Source organism: Apteryx rowi, unplaced genomic scaffold (genome assembly GCF_003343035.1).
Source record: "Apteryx rowi isolate R43461 unplaced genomic scaffold, aptRow1 scaffold_164, whole genome shotgun sequence".
Taxonomy (NCBI): Eukaryota; Metazoa; Chordata; class Aves; order Apterygiformes; family Apterygidae; genus Apteryx; species Apteryx rowi.
The window spans coordinates 1,214,576-1,230,171 of NW_020447908.1; the positions used below are offsets into that span (position 1 = coordinate 1,214,576).

A 15,596-nucleotide genomic window follows, 5' to 3' on the forward strand; every position below is an offset into this window, starting at 1 on the left:
AGGAGGAGGGAAGCAGAGCTAAGATTACACTTACCTGCTCAACTTCTCCAAGAGTGACTGGCTGAGTCTGGTAACGAGCATTCATTCTCCTGTGCCTAATGTCTCCTCGACTCCTTGTGGAAATGGCCCTGGACACTGGTTGAGACAGTTTGTTAAACAAAGCCATCTTTTCTGCCAAACTTAAAGTGGAAGAATCTGGTTCATCAGACTGATCTTGACCCATTGCCTCTTTGGCTGCTCTTATCTCCTCTTTAGCAAAAATTTTTTGGTGTGCTGATGCCTGCAAGCTGAAGAAACAGAACTGGAAATGAGTTTTTAAAAACCTCATAACAGCTTCTTTAATTTCAACTTGATAGAGGCAGAAGAACTGCACATGAAGCATAACAATAGCCAATGTAATACAGCAGCTTAAGTGGTTATGCAGTGGTTCAACATTGGCATGATGAATTCGAATTAAACAGCTGAAGATTTAAAGAAAGTTAAATTTTCCATCACAAATTCATCTGATTAGGACACAACAATTTTTTGAAAGGGGAACTCAGGATTGAAAACAAACTTTTCAGACCAATCACTTTATACAGAATACAGAGCTACAGAGACACATTTAAGATGCCTCTTGTAGAGCCAACACTTGTCCTGCAATGCAATTTATGTACAACTCAATTTATTAGAAATAATTGGTGGAGCATATACAATAAGAACAATTAAGATGGATCTAAATTCCAAGTTAGTACTGCTTTTAAGTTAGCATAAATTGTAATTCCCCTTATAATTTAAAGTGGAACAGAATTCAGGGTTACTTTTGTTTTGAGTTACTTGGGGTAACTCAACAACAAAAAACAATTGAAATATATTGCATTAATTTTAAAGATAGTTTGACCAATGCTGAAGGCAGACATGTTCATTCATAAAAGCTGTAAATGCATTTGTCTCTACAACAATGTATTTTATTCACCTCTAGCTAGATTCAGCCACATTTATGGAATTAGCATTCTTTTCTTTTTCCTGACGTGCTCTCTTTGCTAAAATTCACTCTAATTCAGAACAGGCAAACAGTATTCTGCGTTTTTACCTATAGGTGGTGCAATTTCTTATCTTTCCTTTAATTTTTCAAGCTAAAAAAATATGTAGAGACAGACAAAGAGGATATGTACTGCTTGTGAAATCAAGCACCCAGCTTTGATATTTTCATGTTAAGATGACATTACTGTATAAAAAAAAAGTACAAGAGCAAAGAGGGTTCTGCTAGGGTTGTCCACATGCAAGTTCATTTCTTTCACATAGAAAAAGAATATGCTCTAGAAGAGTTAAGTGTGGTTAGAAGGTCCTAAATCAGATGCTTGACAACAAAAAGCCATAATGATTTATCATGCAGACATAAATGAAGTTGACAAATACATTTTAAATATTCCTGAAACGAGTATCAACTTGACACATTGAAAAGGCATTCATGATTTTAAAGATGCATCTGCTACTGAGGAATCTTGTGCTCCATGTAACATGCATGTTTATCCCCCCCAGTACCTGATAGGTTGTACAGTGCTCTTAACTACAGTGGGACTAGGTACTCTTGTCACTACTGTGTGGGTATTCACAGAACGTGAAGCAGGGGTAGGTTCACTTTAAAGAATTGCCAAGGGAGGGAAAATTCACAGGGAGAGAGAAGAAAAAAGCATTAAGAAAAGCAATACATTAAGTGTTAACTACAGAAAAGACCAAAAACAAAAAACAAAACAAAAAAAACAGCAATGATTTATAATTAACTGAGTTATCTGCTGTGAACTTTGCAAAATAACTTCAAATACTTCGAAAGAACTTAAAACCTAGAGGAGCAAACAGGTTGTCTCTTCAGGTTGCTTGTTATCCATAACACAAACCATCTTTTAGCAGATGAGTAGCTGAACATGCTTGTTTTTTTTCCCCAACACTTATTTACCTTTTTTTTTTTTAATCTCCTTACCCCCACAGAAAGATTATATGGTATATGACCAGAGTGCAAGAAATGAATTTTCAAGAGTCCATTTGAGATTTCAGAGTTTAAAAGGTCTTCCCCAATACAAATACATTCCATAACAAATTATGCAGATTTCCTCAATGCAAAATATCTTTTTCACTTGGGATACAAGCCTACGTTATGATTAATCCCTTCTTCTAATCTACAGCTCCACAAACCTTCTGCCAGATTACAGTTCATACAATTTATCCTTTACTGTTCCCTTTACTTCTAAAAAGGAATTTCAATATAGCTTCTCCTGTGGTTCTAAAGAAAGGTGGCCCTTAACAATGAACTTTTTGCTTGATACAAAGTTGTAAACACTACATATATAACACTTATTCCCGTACTTAAAAGCAGGAACCAGAGATGGAGCTAACACATGAATAAAACTTACGTAGCTGCAATGACCACTTCCTCACTGGTAATTGGTTGCGTGTGTGATCTGTCCTGCAAACGCCGCAGCCTTCTCTCTACTGCTGAACTCCTTGTAGGTGGCTTAGGAATATTTTTTGCATCAAATGATTTTTCCATTTCCTAAGAGCACATATGTCATAATTAAAACCTTGGAAGAAAAGTTACTAAAACAGTAATTTCTTTTCAGCTTTCTTGGATGCAAAGTATTAACTTTCCTGAATGTCCATCTCTGATTTAGAAGCAGGATATAATTGCACGGTAAGTACCACGGAGTTAAAAATAACTACACATCTGAACTGCACAAATGATATTCTCAAAAGACTACTTTAAAGCAACAGGTCTACTATGTTGATAGGAGAGATGAAGTTATATAACTTGGACTTGACTAACTGCATTATGCTTCATTCTAATACACTTAGGGCTCTTCAGTGTTTTGTTTATGAAATGTTTAACTGAGTCTTCTACTAAGAAAACTTACTCTAAAAAGTAGCCTCTTTGCAGCTACACTTAGCTTGGCTCGGTCATCCATTTTTTCTTCATCTACAAAGAGGAAAAAAAAAGAGGTTAAATGTAATGAATCAAGCTCACGTTATGTGCAAGGTTTTATGAATTGCAATTTCTGGACTCCTCCAAAAAAAAAAAAAAAAAAAAAATTTTACTAATGAGGAGAAGCATCACCAGCAAATAAGTTGACTGTTACTCCCTTTTAATGAAAGAAATATCACCCCCAAAATTGTGTAAACTTTCCTCCAGTACAATACATGTAAATGCAAGTAAAATTCTGAACAGGATTCAAGAATAAAAGACTTCTTTTGTGTGTCTTTAGTTATCCAACTTTTATGAATATTCAGCAGACTTCTTATACTGGTCTATGATATCACATGGACTAAGAAAATATCTGTAGACTGAAAGACCAACCACTATCCTAAGGTGTAGTTCTCATCCTGCTGAATATAACATTTATTTTCTACCAGTTGAACAGACAAAATAGTCTCTCCTGAAAGTTGGTTATTCTGATTATCATCTTGTTTCCTCGTTTTTCAAAGGTTCTGCTGGTATGCTTAGCAGCCGAAATCAGCATCTCCTAAATCTAAGAACCAGCATCTCAGAGCTGCAGAGAATATCAGCTTTCAAATAGCACAAAGCATAAAAGTCTAAATTTAGCTGCTCATGAGATTAGCTTCTTAATTTGTGCCAGATTTGCCATGAGTGAAGAGGGAAAGAAGCAAAATGGTGGACTAAATTATATAATTTTAATATCTAGTGTCTTGCAACTTCATTGGCTAGAAAATACTTGACCAATATCAGCCTTCCACTATAGTAAAGGCTTTTTTAATCATTTGTCTTAGATCACTGATTAAAAAGTGTATTTTAGCACCAATTAGCTCATTTACAGTCTAAATCAGATAAAAATTATGCTAAAGACTATCAAACAATCTCCCCCCGCCCTCCCCCTACCAAGTAGTGAGGAAGCCACAAGACTTAAATGGAATTTGAAGTTGTCTGTACTAGGCATGGCCCAAGGAAGAGTGGTACTTCAAACATCACAGGTATCGATACTTATTTTCTAGTGGACTTTGTTTGCACTAGCAAACATTTCTTCATTAATAAAAACAAAAACAAATTTGCTCCCATTTCTTCCTTAGCATACAGCGTAGCAACATACCTTCAGCAGTTGGCATTTCTGGACTCAAAATTAACCTAGTGAAAAATTATCAAACAGAAAGAAGTTAGTTGGAAATGAGACAGCAAAAAATGAGATTCAAACAGCATCTGAAGTAGCGAGACCTCAAAATTCTTAAGAACAGGAAAACCATGTATATTTTTCAAGTTTCAAGAAGTTTCCATTTACGACATCCTTTAATAAAGCAGAAAGGCAAGCAATTGCAGCCAAACTTAAATAAAGGAAAATGATTTCCAGGTCATCTTGCAAAAGATAAGTCTAAGATTTGCTGCCAGCTCTTTTAATATAAAATGTGTAGCTTTGGTTGTTTACAGAAAAAGTAAATCATAAAGCAGAGTAAATGAAAAGGAATCTTTTTATATAAAAACAGACAAAAGCATTTATGATTAGAAAGAACCAAAACAGCTATAATACTTTATGATGATTCACTGTTCACCATTTTTCATTGGGGGGAGGGGGGGCATTAACAAATTGACTCTTTCTTTTTTTTCTTCTTCTTTTTTTTTTTTTTTAAAGCAGCTGCACACCCAAGTTAATTGGAATTAATCCTATAACAAATATTTCATTATTTTTAAAGAGAAATAATAACCTTGTAAAGTGTTTTGGCTATCAAACAATAAAATTCTCTTCACAAGCTTGTTCAGGTTTACCTGCCCCAGAATGCTACACAGAGCTACATACATGCCTACCTATCTGTCTCCTTTCGTTCTGCAGATGTTATAGGCTGAGTTTTAAATCTCTCAGAAGTCTTTCTATTTTCACCAGGAGAAAAATAGCGCCTCGGCCTTCGTGGCCCTCTTTCACGGTCAGCATTGGCAGACAAAGCGCTACCTGACGTTGACATCTCAAACCGAGATTCTCTTTTAAACCACATGATAGAAATTGCATAGAAAAGAAAATAGAAGAGAGAAGTAAAGCATAGATGTAAGCATCTCAACAATTCACTACAGACCACTCTGCATGCTCCTCCGGTACCATGCACAGACGTAGCCATTCCAGCTACCCCACATCGCAACTTGCACTAGCAAGCGGAAGCACAAAAGCGGGATTCAAACCAACTCAGCCTCCAATACACACTGGTGAGAGCTAAGCTGTGTGCTTTAAGTGCCGAACAACTGACGTTGAGTGTGTCATTTTGCTAAGGACGTGCAAGTGTCACACAAAAACGTTTGAAATGTCACCTACAGTTCCATTTTCTTGTTGGCATTAGCAGTTTCCAGGAAGACGTTACGGAGCTGGGCAACAGAGACTTTTGTGTCAACCATGCCAATCTCACCATTTGGTGCATTTGCTTCCACGCTCTGAAACTCTGTCTCCTTTCTTGTAACAAATTCCTTACTTCTAAAAGCCTCAAGCTTAGAAGCCACAGAATAGTCAGACATCGAGCGAGTCAGGACTTTATGCTTTGCTGTTGACACTTTCCGAGTAGGGCCTTTTGTCTTGGCAGGCTGCAATACAGACCCGCTCTGAATGTACATAACTGCTTCACTTCTTTCTATGTTTTCAGGGGTCTTAAGTTGCTGCTCAGGAGCCTGCCTCTTATGGCACTCTAGCTCTCTCTGACCTTCCAAGTTACCCTTCGGCTTGCTTGCGAAAGAGGAACTCCCCACAGGGATGTCCAAATCTCCTCCTCCAAAGAGGCCTTCCTGGCTCTTCCCTTGCTTGAGAATCTCAGATGGCAAAATTGGTCTTCTGCCTTTGGAAGCCTGTTCACCCTTCAAGAAGTTTTCTTCATCRGGCTTTGCTCCGTAATCTCGTGCCTCTCTCTTTTCATTCTCCGATGCAGTGGCTGCTGAGGATTTTGTTAGGAGACTGATATCGTCTGGTAGGAGAAGGCTGCTAACAGAGATGTTTTCTGGTTCTTCTGTTGCCATCAGCTGAGCTGTGTGAGCAATGCCAGCAGGCTGAATATAGCCATGTATTGGTTGGCGGACTGAACTGATGGGCTGATTTACGACCCTATCAAAGGTAGATGTTTCTGTCTGAAGAGGCATGTAGTGAGCTGGCACTGGATGGGATTTTCTCTGAGACAGTGTGTCTGTGACAAGTTCAGGGCTTCCACGAGCACCTTCCTCTTTCACCAGTTTCTCTCTAACTTTTACTCTTTAAGAAAGAAAAAGGATTAAAGCTGTGAACAGCAATACGCAATTTGGGAAGGAACACAGACACCTATTGTGGGTACAGACAGTAAGATCATATTAAAAGAAAAAGCAATCAGTATACAAAAGAAAGCAATATTCTGATGCAGTCCCTTCCCCCCCCCCCCAAATCTTAGCAGTAACATTGCTCAAAATCATTTAAGTGATTCACAGGCCCTTGAACATGCATGACTCCTGAGAAGGTAACTGAGCAAGCTCGGGAAATGTACAGCACTTTCCTGTTAGCTCACAGCTGTATGTGTCAAACAGCACATACCCATAGTCTCAAACAAAACAAAACCAAAACAAAAACAGCCTGATTTTGCTAAAGTGTTGGGTTCAGCCTGGAATGCCAATTCATGATCATGTATTAAGATTTTTGAGGGTCTCTAAAAATTGGGCAGCTTACAGCATATCAGTGTTTTGGGGAGGGACCAAGAGGGGGATTAGAAAACATTTCGGTATCTCCACCTAGCCCTCCAGTTGTTTTTTCAGAGATTTTTTCACTTGTTTTACATGATACACAAAAAACCCTAAAATGTTATCTGCAGCGTAACCCGTTTTATGCAAGTGAGGAAGAAGGTTGGAAGTGCAAGCCTTAAAGCTTTGAGTGAAACTATGGCATGGCTGCTGCTGTTCAGAGGGCTCGAAGGAGAGAACACGTTATGTTTTCAAACAATGTTTCACCACATTCTAACATGCAAAATTTACAGGAATGTACAAAAAAGCTACCTTACTTCACTATATTTTATAGAAACATCTTTGAACTTGTGTAACACGCATGCAAAATAGAGAGCCATACTCTAACTTTACATACCCCACTAACAGAAGTCAAGCACATGCACCTGGAGGCAGCCTTTGGTCTATAATTAGACCTGTACTTAAACTCTCTAGCATAATTTTGAAGCCACATGAAGTGTTCAGACAGCTTACAAGGCAAGCATTTGTAAATATCACAATATATAATATTAAAAATGAAAACCCTCTACTTCTTCCCCTCCCAAATGGGGATCAAAAACAGTTTGAACTCTGAGGAAGGGCAGAAACTCAAGTACAAAACTAGCTCTTCAGTGGAAAACAAGTAATCCAGCTCAAAGTATGTGTAATTCTAGGTTTGTTGCCAGACTTTCAGTTTACATTATAAAAAAAGCAAGATTTAGCAAAAGGGCAAATGAATGTCTAAAGGGATAATTCAGGATATCCAGAGTTATCTGAAACACCATCCTTTCTAATATTTTGGTGTTTCTTATCTCTGAGGATTGCTACACTTATCAGGAAAACTTCTCAGTGTTACATAGGCACAGAAAAGTGCACCCAGTCTGAGAAAGTGATCTTTAAAGTATTATGCACATACCAAGTATCCTCCAGAACATTCACACTGATGTAAGGGAGTCTTCCCTGCAATGCTTCTCATGATGGGCTAAGTGCACATTATCAAACTGGGAAAAAGCAGCTGCTTGTAGCTCTGAACAAGATCTTGCTTTAGTTTTCAAGATTGCATTTTTACTTCTCTTACGCTGTGTCCTTTGGAATTCAAGGTGTTAATCACAGGGAATGCTAAGACATAATTGGCTTGTAGTATAAAAACTTGTTTGCTTGTAGAGTGCAAGGTGAGATAAGATAAGAAGCTGCAGAAATTAGCCAAAATCAGTATAATAGCTGTGAAAAAAGTTAGAGGCATTTGTACTTCTTCACCAAAAGATCAGTTATAAGCCACAATAAAAGCAGGTGCTTCAGAAAAGTTTCAACAGCTGTTTATCTGCCAGAAACAATACTTTCTAACTCACTGCTGTTAAAGGAAAATAAAAGGCAAAGTGTTAAACGCTGGCAGGGAAAAACGGAAGAAAGGGCAGGTTTACAGTCCGTTAGCCACACAGCTACACTTTATACCTGGAGGGCCAGCTGATAAGTGAAGGTGTGTCCCCTTCCGAATCTTTCTGAAGGAACCATTCAGGTTTTGCTTTCCCTGCACTACTACAGAAAACAGAACTTCAGATAATTTCTGAGAAGACGTCAACACATGCTCACTCTTTTCTCCCACTCTCCCCCCTCCACCTCAAAACAACTTTTTTTATTAGACAATTACAGAGAACTGTTCATGAAAATAAAAGTACAGCATATGAATCAAATTGCAAGGTGATGAACTTAGAAATAAGCTTCCATTTTACTTCCACAAGTATCCAGAAAGTTTTCTGAATGTGCAATATCTTGTAAAGGTAAGTTTACCAAGCGTACGCTGTCCACAATTTGAAAAGTGAAACGGCAGAAGTAACATCCTATAGCTGCTTTGTCATCGCAGACCAGTTTCAAGGGCACACGTAACACCACCTCTACGCTTCACTCAAACCACTTCTTTCATTTGTGGCCTGTAAGAACCGACTGGGGCCAAAACAAAGTAGTAATACAAATTTAATGAAGTTAGAAATTCAGATGATGGTATCATGCTTCCCAAGAAACTCGTAGGGGCAACTGGAACCCCTCTCCCCAAACATACGCTGTGTCACTGGCTCACTGGGGAAACTAAAAACTTAAGAAACAGACACAGAGAGCCCTCAAATCCATCTGGTTTTCTTAACTCTAACTCCAAAATGGAAACAGAAAACAAACAAAAACCATAAAAGCACTATGAACTCTTAAAAGCCCTAAAGGAAACAATGTATGCAGACTACCTCTGCATACTTTCTCAAAAGCTGTTCTAATGTCCACCTGAACTCACAGTCCCTCAGCGACAGCAGATGCTGTCAGATATGTCTAGGCCTGTAACCACAGGCTGTCAGGCCACACTAATGCTCACCAACAAACCGCATGAAAAGGACAACAGGCCAGGCCACTTCCCCTTCCCTATGGCAAGTTCGGAAGCGACTCCTCACATTACCATAGAGCTCTTCGGAATTTAAATCCCACCAAACAGTTGAATTGAGCTCCAAATCATTTGCTTCAATTTTTCTTAGCTGACCTTTAATAAGATCAGTTGAATAAGGCCAAATAAAAGGGCCCAAGAACATTCTTAAGACAAACTTATTTGCAGAAAATGCACCGTTAATTTTGAGACCTCATTCACAATTGTCACCTTATCCAAATCAAGTTTGTTACAAAAGTCAAACAGTGGCTGCTAAAACAACTTTTGTTTTTCCTCTCAAACAGTGCCTGAAGGAATTCATCAAACAGGAGACAAAAACCTTCCACAGAAATTGATCCAGTAGCTTAAATTGCTTTGAAGCAAACTTCCTTCCAGTCTCTTACTGTGTACTTGGGCACATTTTATAGTGGGCACAAGCAGCAGTTATTTGCACTTGACCATTCATCCTCTGAAGAGAGCAGGCAGAAGAATGCAAGCCATGTTTTGTGTTTAGAGTTAACCAGCCACTTCAGCAGCAAAATGCAGGCAATGTCAAATGACATCCTCACAGCACTTTTTTTTTTTTTGGTCTTCTCAGTGATGGATAATAGGATTAATTATTAAATCTTCTTAGGACTGAAGGCACAAGGATTTCACACGTATTCCAAAGCAAGCTGCTTTGTTTTCTTATTTGAACTTAGCAAGCTTACATTTAGCAAAAACATTTTGCAACATTTATAATGTGAAATGGATTTCAAAATGGCAGCCGTCTGGAAAGCTGGCTTGAACCAGTATTTTACTTGTGCAAATTGCCTTATAGGATATTACCACACAGTAACTTTAAATAGACTGCGTGGAAATAGGTAATGGCTTCTTTGCCATTCAGAAACCGTGACAAGTGTTTCTGAGAGATCATTCTTAAATCTTTGAATATTACACCTGTGAGCACACCCTACCACAGGAAGCTGTCTGGGTATCAAAATAAGAATGGCATTTTGGCAACTTGGCCCTTAAAATACCACTTAATGTCTACACAGGTATCCAAACAAGAGACCAAATCCCCAGGTTAAGCTCTTGGCTGCTGCAAGAAACTACATCACATCTTGGGGAGTGCAGATAGTCTTTCATATCTTTTAAAGAAAACTAACTGTGAGAAACTTGTTTTACCCAAATACTGACCCAACTCTCATYGAGAAAGAATCTGAAATTGGTAATGATGCAATCAGCAATTTATGACAAGTTATGACTTCTGCTTGCTGCTTTTGCCTCAGTCTGTCATTTGCTAGCATGGAGCTACTGCAGAGCAGACAAGTAAAAATCACCACACTGCAAGTGGGACAGAACTGCAGGTTTTACCCCCATTAAACATATTCCTTCCTTAATTATTTCTCTTCAGCCCATTTGCAGCATCTTGTATCATAAAAATAGATATTGCCAGAAGTGGAAAGAGAAACAGCTGGAATTCATGAATGCCTGGATAATGCCATTGTCCTGCTCAGTCTGAATGGTTTATGGAGCTGCACTAGAAAAAACATACTTGCTAGCTATGGGTTACATTAGAAGACAAATTTCAGTAAGCTGTTTTATGAGGACAAGACCATGTTCTTCAAAAGAGGGAATTTAAAAACTTCTCCAAATGGAAAGTTGATCAGGAAATGAGCTTTCAGTTTAGGTGGATCTCCATAGAGTCAGCACGCTGTGTCATCAGGACAACTGCTGCCCCACCAACTGTGCAGCATAACATCTCTGGAGGGGGATGAGATAACAACTGAGGAAGTGTTTCATTGTTCAGTGTTTCATTGCTTTCCCCTCACAGCAACAGGGATTAGGATTGCTGAACGAGAGTACAGAAAATAAAACTCCCTTCTTCACAGCAGCAGACATGCTCTTGGCTCTAAAATTTGACAGGCTAGTCTCTTCACTTCCCTAGGGCTGAAAATTTGGTCCCTTCCTTCACCTTATAAAACAAAGAAAATGACTTGCAAAACAAAGAATGAACTTGCTGAAGCTCTTCCTTCCAGTTGTTCCAATATCCCTTCCTATCAGTAATTGGATTAGTCAAGAGAGATTTATCTGCAAATTGACCATTTGAAGTTAAGGTATAATATTTTGTAGTATCTGAGTTGAGACTGCTTCAGAGACAAGCCTTTGGAGCCTGGAATATATTAGCTCAAGGAATTTCAATGCAGCTCTGTTCTCAGTTGTATGCATGACCTTGAGATCAATACTTTTCTTACTGCAGTAGCAGAATTGTAAGCTTAAAATATAAGCCAAACATGTCAATATACTTCAGAATTACTATCTTCAATTTTCCCTGTGATGGTTTTCCTGAAAAGACAGTATTCCTTTAAAATTTCTAGTTAATTGGGAGAATCCAATGATAGTTAATATACCTAAGTATCCATGTAAAAGAAGGCRACCAGGGTTACAAGTCACCTGAATAACAGAAATCTATGACAAAATTATTAAAAAGTTACCACCAGTGTGTCTTATTCAATAAATTGAAACAAAAAAGAAGGCTAAGTACATTTCAGTAGTTTACAGGCACTTTAAACAGGTGATTTGATCAATCTACCAGCTTGTTAGGCTTTGACATGAAAGACTGCTTTCTCATTCAAAATTTAAGGTGTGCTTATATCATTTAATAATGAAGCTTGTAATTGTTTAATGACATTCAAATGGAAAAATCAAGTTTTGTGATTATGATGGAAAGGATAAARAAATCAAGTCAAGGTAACTTGTTTCTGAACTCATTCTTTCTATGGTTAAGTCTGTAAAATGTGTGAACTGTTCAGCTTATGCTGCTTCATTTCAGTTGCTCAGAAACAGCACTGCTCTGCATGATAGAGATAAGTTGACAAAGGGCTCACTACACATTATACCATTTATCTGCTACACTAACATAACTTCTCTTTACAGTAATTTTTTTCATATATTCCCTTAGAAATTAAAGAATTGCACTTAAAAAAAAATACTTTTTGAAAGTTGTTAGTCAAGTCTTATTTTCAGTTACCATAACACTTTGATACTCTGTTTTTACACTACAATTTTAAACTGAAAACGAATTCCCTCCCCTGCCCCAAAGAATCGGGTTACCCTATTACTGCATTTTACTTCTCAAATTTGAAGTAATTTAGCACACCACAAGGGAGGCTATGTTTTGCAAATTCAGCATGGAATTTTAACCATCCCCTCTCCCCCTCCATACATACACCCTGATGTTACCTGGAAGATTAACCATCACAGTTCAAGAGGGTTTTACACTTTCACAGTAGGAAAGTAAATCAACTATTGTTTCAACTGACCCAAGACACACTTCAGCTTTTAAGTCGAGACCTCTGTTTTATTTTGGCAGAAGCTGTCATGAAGCTGTTCAAGTCTTCATTGAAAAATAACTCGCCTCTACTTGGAACCCCCATCCCTCCTCAAAGGGAGGGAAGGAGGGAAGGAGTGAAGGAGTTAAAGGGTTGCTGTAACAGGTAAAGGAAAAAGAAGCACATTTATAACTACTCCCATTTCTAGTATACACACATATCTCAAACTTAAGTTATCTTTCTCCCCAGAGGGACTAATTTTAGCATAAACCCTGTAAATATAAGAGAAATCCAAGCACTTATTTAATAATAGAAACACACATACTTACTTCCTCGCAAAATACTCAATTCCTCAAAAATAGTAATTCAACAGACCCAACCAACCCAAAGCAAGAACTGAGTCTGACACATCCAAAAACCACTAAAGAAATTCTTAAAAGGTAATACTTTTTCATAAATATTGTAGACACTGCTGCAGAAAGTAAGTATGTTGAAGTACCGCACTGTATAAACAACAGCAACAGTCACACTTACCCCTGTCTGATGTCACTGTGCAAGGCCTGATCATTCTGCAAATGGATTGGTGAGGCTGCCTGCTTTGGTGAAGAACGGGACTCTCTGGGGGTTTGCTTTGGTGATACTGGCACTTCGTTGTAGGAGGAAGATTCTCGTCCAGAAAGTGAGAGAGAGAGAGAACTATCCAAGGCTGCTGAAGGGTCAGAAGCCTGTCTAATGGCACTAACATCCTCTGCTTTTTTACCACTCTCCTCCTTTGAGAGCTCTTCTTTATCTGGAACACCATCCTTTTCATGGCTGGAGTACTCCTTGGATTCAGAAATCACACCCTTTGACTCCTTTGTCTCAGTCCTGGAGGAATACAGGGAGCTACAGTCCTTGCTTTCATCATCTTGCCTTTCACTTTTCACTCCTTTTCTTTCCACACTGTCGGGATCTTTCCTTGCCCTTGTATATCTGGACGAGTAATCGAAATCCAAATCTGAATCGAGAGATAATCCGTATTTCTCTGCCAGCTGGCGCCGCCTCTCTGCCTTGTACCTAGCAATTCTTTCTGCTTTTGACTCTAGTCCCTGGGCATCCATGTTTCCTGTGCTATACAAAGGCTCTGTACTTCCTCCTGTGACTTCTGCTCGATATCTAGATGATCTGGGTTGTTTATCTGCAGAAGAATCTGAAGTTTCCTCCTCTTCATTTGATCTTCCTGCCAAAAGTATAACATATAACAGCAATTCCCTCTCAAAACTTTACTGAGTATCCCACCCACGATTCATATTAAGTGGCTAAGTGTTTCCTATTTTCTTACAAAACACAATGCTCTAGTGAATTGTATAGACACCTTTTTTGCACTTGTGACTCCAAAAGCACATAGAAGTGATTAAGAAGCCTGTATAAATTAGTCCTTTAAAGGTCTTGTATTAAATTATTGTTATTTTAAAACAATACAGATAATGGACCTTTTTCAAATAAGAGAGTCTGAGTGAATTAAAAGACAAGTTAAAACAAATCTGACCACAGCTCTTCAATAAAACATTCCATGTATTGCACACGTAATGGGACAGTAAATTAAGTAATTTAGCAATGAAAGATTGACTGATATATATTACTTACCTAAGTGGGGACTATATGGATCAGTTGCACGCATGTATCTTGGTGTATCTTCTTCTAGTAAACGGTGTGTGACTGATCCTGGACAGTTTTGTAGAAGCATGGGTTGCGTATCATTTTCAATTCCCTCTAAGCGTCTAGCTATTCTCTCTTTTCTGAAAAAGATGTGAAAAATGTGAACACAGACATCTTTGAAGGTTTAAGGAGAGGGTTTCTAAGAGGAGGTAACAAAACAAGCTATTCTTTTTTTTTTTYCCCCTTTAAACAGACCAAAGACTTTTTTTACCTTTTCATTTCCAAAATATCTTGGTTGTTTGGTTCAAAGAGTTTTCTTAATTCTGAAACTGAGACAACAAAAGATTATGCAGTTTATAAACTAGTAAGTTTCAGAAGCTCACAGAAACTTGTTAAAATGCTTCAAAATAAGAAGGAACAGCCAAAGAAATTTAAGAGTTTTCACATAGCTTTTGTCTGGGAATAAGCATTTTCCTCTTGGTTTCTTACTTTAAGCTTGCTCAGTCAAAATGCATTAGGCAAATATGTAAAAACACCAATGCACCCTCCAAATCCTTCCAGGCTAAGCTGGACTCTGTTATGACACCCTAACAGTTTTCAAAATATAGTGCAAAACTGGGCAAGTTACATTTTGATTAGCTGAGGCCAAACCTACATTCAAGTGTTTCCTGCTCCAAAGCCAGGTAATACGGAATTATAGCTTACTTCATCTATACAAAGGTTAGTGATTAAAAGATGCTGATTATGTCTAAAGAAAAACATTATTCCATACTTTCCCCCCTCCCCCCTATATTGAACAAGTCTCAAGAATCCCAGCGATTCATGATTGGAGACAACATGTGAAAATTACCATGTATTCTCACTGTATTCCTGCATGGTTAATCACTTTCTCCTTTGCCAATTTTCCCTTGTGGTTTTAGCTGGACGTACTTCCTTCTCTCGCCCTAAACTGTTTGGTCATGTTATGTGCTAGCAGACATCTGTCACAGTTCACAAAATAGTAGTGAACCACCAGGAGGTATGACGGGTGAAGTAATCCCTGTATATATGGGAACAGTTATCAGTGATGTTTGCAAACCACACTGGAGCAGAGTGTGCTATATAAACAAACTATGGTGTGATTTCTTTCCACCAGGAAGAAAAACCATCCAGGCTGTCAAGGGACAACCCCCCTGGGGTTCTGATCACGCTGAATCAGGCAGCAAAAGTTAAAGCAAGCTAAATTCTACAAGCTGCTAGATCAGCCCTGCATTGCCATCAGAAAAGCCTGATGTCTCAGTGCCTCTGTAAGCCACAGTTCCATACCACTGCAGAAATGGAGCTATCAGTTTTTTCTTAGCAGACTTCATAGCTCTAGATAGTTATAAAGTAAACACTATTAAAATTACCTCCTGTTACCTCTGTTTTAAAGGTCAGCCACGCTTTCTCTCCCACTTCCTTTTTTACTGCTAGAACTTTTGTGCATAACTAGGCCAGGTTCCCGCACAGCGGATACACATCCAATATGTTTTCTGTAATCAATACCAGTGCTTACACCTCATAGCCTTAGGTACAGACAGATACTTCTGACATC

The 15,596-nt window shown here is 38.3% G+C and overlaps 1 protein-coding gene across 5 annotated transcripts in view; it reads right to left on the reverse strand.

Annotated features, from left to right (window-relative positions):
- The window catches only part of SVIL (supervillin), a 67,732-nt gene that overhangs the window by 42,727 nt on the left and 9,409 nt on the right, over positions 1-15,596 (reverse strand). Inside the window, exons 4-13 of one of the 5 annotated variants that reach the window (XM_026060033.1) lie at positions 14,295-14,352; positions 14,012-14,163; positions 12,920-13,604; positions 8,123-8,203; positions 5,280-6,197; positions 4,784-4,954; positions 4,077-4,111; positions 2,889-2,950; positions 2,391-2,530; positions 35-287 (exon numbers count right to left, since the gene is read on the reverse strand). In XM_026060033.1, the coding sequence (XP_025915818.1) occupies positions 35-287; positions 2,391-2,530; positions 2,889-2,950; positions 4,077-4,111; positions 4,784-4,954; positions 5,280-6,197; positions 8,123-8,203; positions 12,920-13,604; positions 14,012-14,163; positions 14,295-14,352 (2,555 nt within the window). Of the gene's footprint in view, positions 1-34; positions 288-2,390; positions 2,531-2,888; positions 2,951-4,076; positions 4,112-4,783; positions 4,955-5,279; positions 6,198-8,122; positions 8,207-12,919; positions 13,605-14,011; positions 14,164-14,294; positions 14,353-15,596 lie in introns of all 5 variants that reach the window. The other 4 variants (XM_026060031.1, XM_026060032.1, XM_026060034.1 and 1 more) reach the window with 4 other exon arrangements.